The sequence below is a fragment of the Echinops telfairi genome, unplaced genomic scaffold (genome assembly GCF_000313985.2).
Source record: "Echinops telfairi isolate 266 unplaced genomic scaffold, ASM31398v2 ScPeMD7_7468;HRSCAF=8506_0, whole genome shotgun sequence".
Taxonomy (NCBI): Eukaryota; Metazoa; Chordata; class Mammalia; order Afrosoricida; family Tenrecidae; genus Echinops; species Echinops telfairi.
Genome location: NW_022111369.1, coordinates 68,698,137 through 68,699,838, shown reverse-complemented (window position 1 = coordinate 68,699,838; position 1,702 = coordinate 68,698,137). Strand labels below are relative to the sequence as shown.

The window sequence follows — 1,702 nt, the reverse complement described above, 5'->3', positions numbered from 1 at the left end:
AAGGACTTAAGTATAAAGAAAATACTTTGAAAATGATGATGGCAACATATGTACAAATATGTTTGACACAATGGATGTGTATATGGATTGTGATAAGAGCTGTAAGAGCCCCCAATAAAATGATTTTTAAAAATTTATTGCAAAAGAAAAGATGTCTTGCTGCAAATCATACTAGCCTTTACTTAAAAAAAATATATCAAAATATGACACTATTATTTTTTAAGGGCTATCTCTACATCTACCCCCCCTTTTTGTTGGTGTGTAGCTTGTGTGTTGCTGTGATGCAGGAAGCTATGGCAGGAGGGTCACACATAGTAAACAGATTTCAGCAGAGCTTCCAGACCAAGAATAGCCTATGAAGAAGGAATTGCCTGACCCTGACCATTTTAGAGGAAGCAGCAGCTGAAGACCTTAACCCTAGCATGGAAACATTGTCAGATAGTGGAGGCCTACTAACTGGAAGTAGACCATTGTCAAAGAGAGTCCTGGAGGATAGGCCTCTTGGGTCTGAAGGAATCAACAGTGTGACCGAGGAGCATAGTTCCCTGTGGTGACTTGACTGGAGTTAAGTCTGTGCTAGTGCAGGCTTTGGGATCTTCATTTGCTGATGGAGGGCATGACTCAAGATGAGAAAAACAGCTGGAAACTCTACTAATAATCTGACATGATACAGGAAGTGTGAATCTAGGAAAATTGGAAGTCACCAAAAATGAAATGGAAACATAAAGACGGGTATCATAGGCAATAGTGAGTTGATATGGACTAGCGCTGGCCATTCTGAATCAGAGAATCATATGGCTTACTATGCAAGGATGACACAATCAAGAGGAATGCATATTTTTGCATTCATCATCAAAAAGGACATTGCAAGATCTATCTTGCAGTATAATACTATCTGTATTAGGATTATGTCTATCTACCTTCAAGGAAATTCAATCAATACAATTATTATTCAAATGTGTATACCAACCGCAAAAGTTGGTGATGAAAAACCTGAAGAATTCTAACATTTTCGGTCTGAAATTGATCAAATATGCATGAAGATGCATTGATCATTATTGACAATTGGAATGGAAAAGTTGGAAACAAAGAGGAAGAGACAGTAGTTGGAAATTATGGTTTTGGTGGTAACAATGCATCAGGAGATCACGTGATAGAATTTTGCAAGACCAATGACTTATGCATAGTGAATACCTTATTTTTCAACAACGCAAATGGTAACTTCTTCAGATGGAATACTTAGAAACCAAAGTGACTACATCTGTGGGAAGATTTGATGGAGAGGCTCAAAATCAGCAGCTAAAACCAGGCCAAGGAATAATTGTGCATAAGATCATCAGTTGCTTATATGTAAGCTCAGACTGAAGTTGAATAAAATTCTAACCAGTCGATGAGAGCCAAAATATTATCTTGAATCTACCCCACTTGAATTTTGCAAACATCTCAGAACAAGTTTGTTGCATTGAACATTAATGAAAGACCTGCTTAGCTGTGGGAAGGCATCAAAATCATCATTCACCAATAAAGCAAAAGATCATTAGATAGACAAACAAGGAAGGAAGACAGGAAGAAGGAAGGAAGGAAGGAAGAAAAGAAAGGAAAAGGGTTTAGGTGTATGTCAGAAGACACTCTGAGACTTGCTCTTAATCATAAAATGGCTAAGGCAAATTGGAGAAATGATGAAGTCAAAGAAGTGAACAGA

The 1,702-nt window shown here is 37.5% G+C and overlaps 1 protein-coding gene across 1 annotated transcript in view; it reads right to left on the bottom strand.

Moving 5' to 3' along the window:
• LOC101641422 (transmembrane protease serine 11G-like) overlaps window positions 1-1,702 on the bottom strand; it is a 62,959-nt gene that overhangs the window by 16,000 nt on the left and 45,257 nt on the right. Inside the window, exon 4 of the mRNA XM_045284063.1 lies at window positions 971-1,017. Within this exon, the coding sequence (XP_045139998.1) occupies window positions 971-1,017 (47 nt within the window). The remainder of the gene's footprint in view (window positions 1-970; window positions 1,018-1,702) is intronic.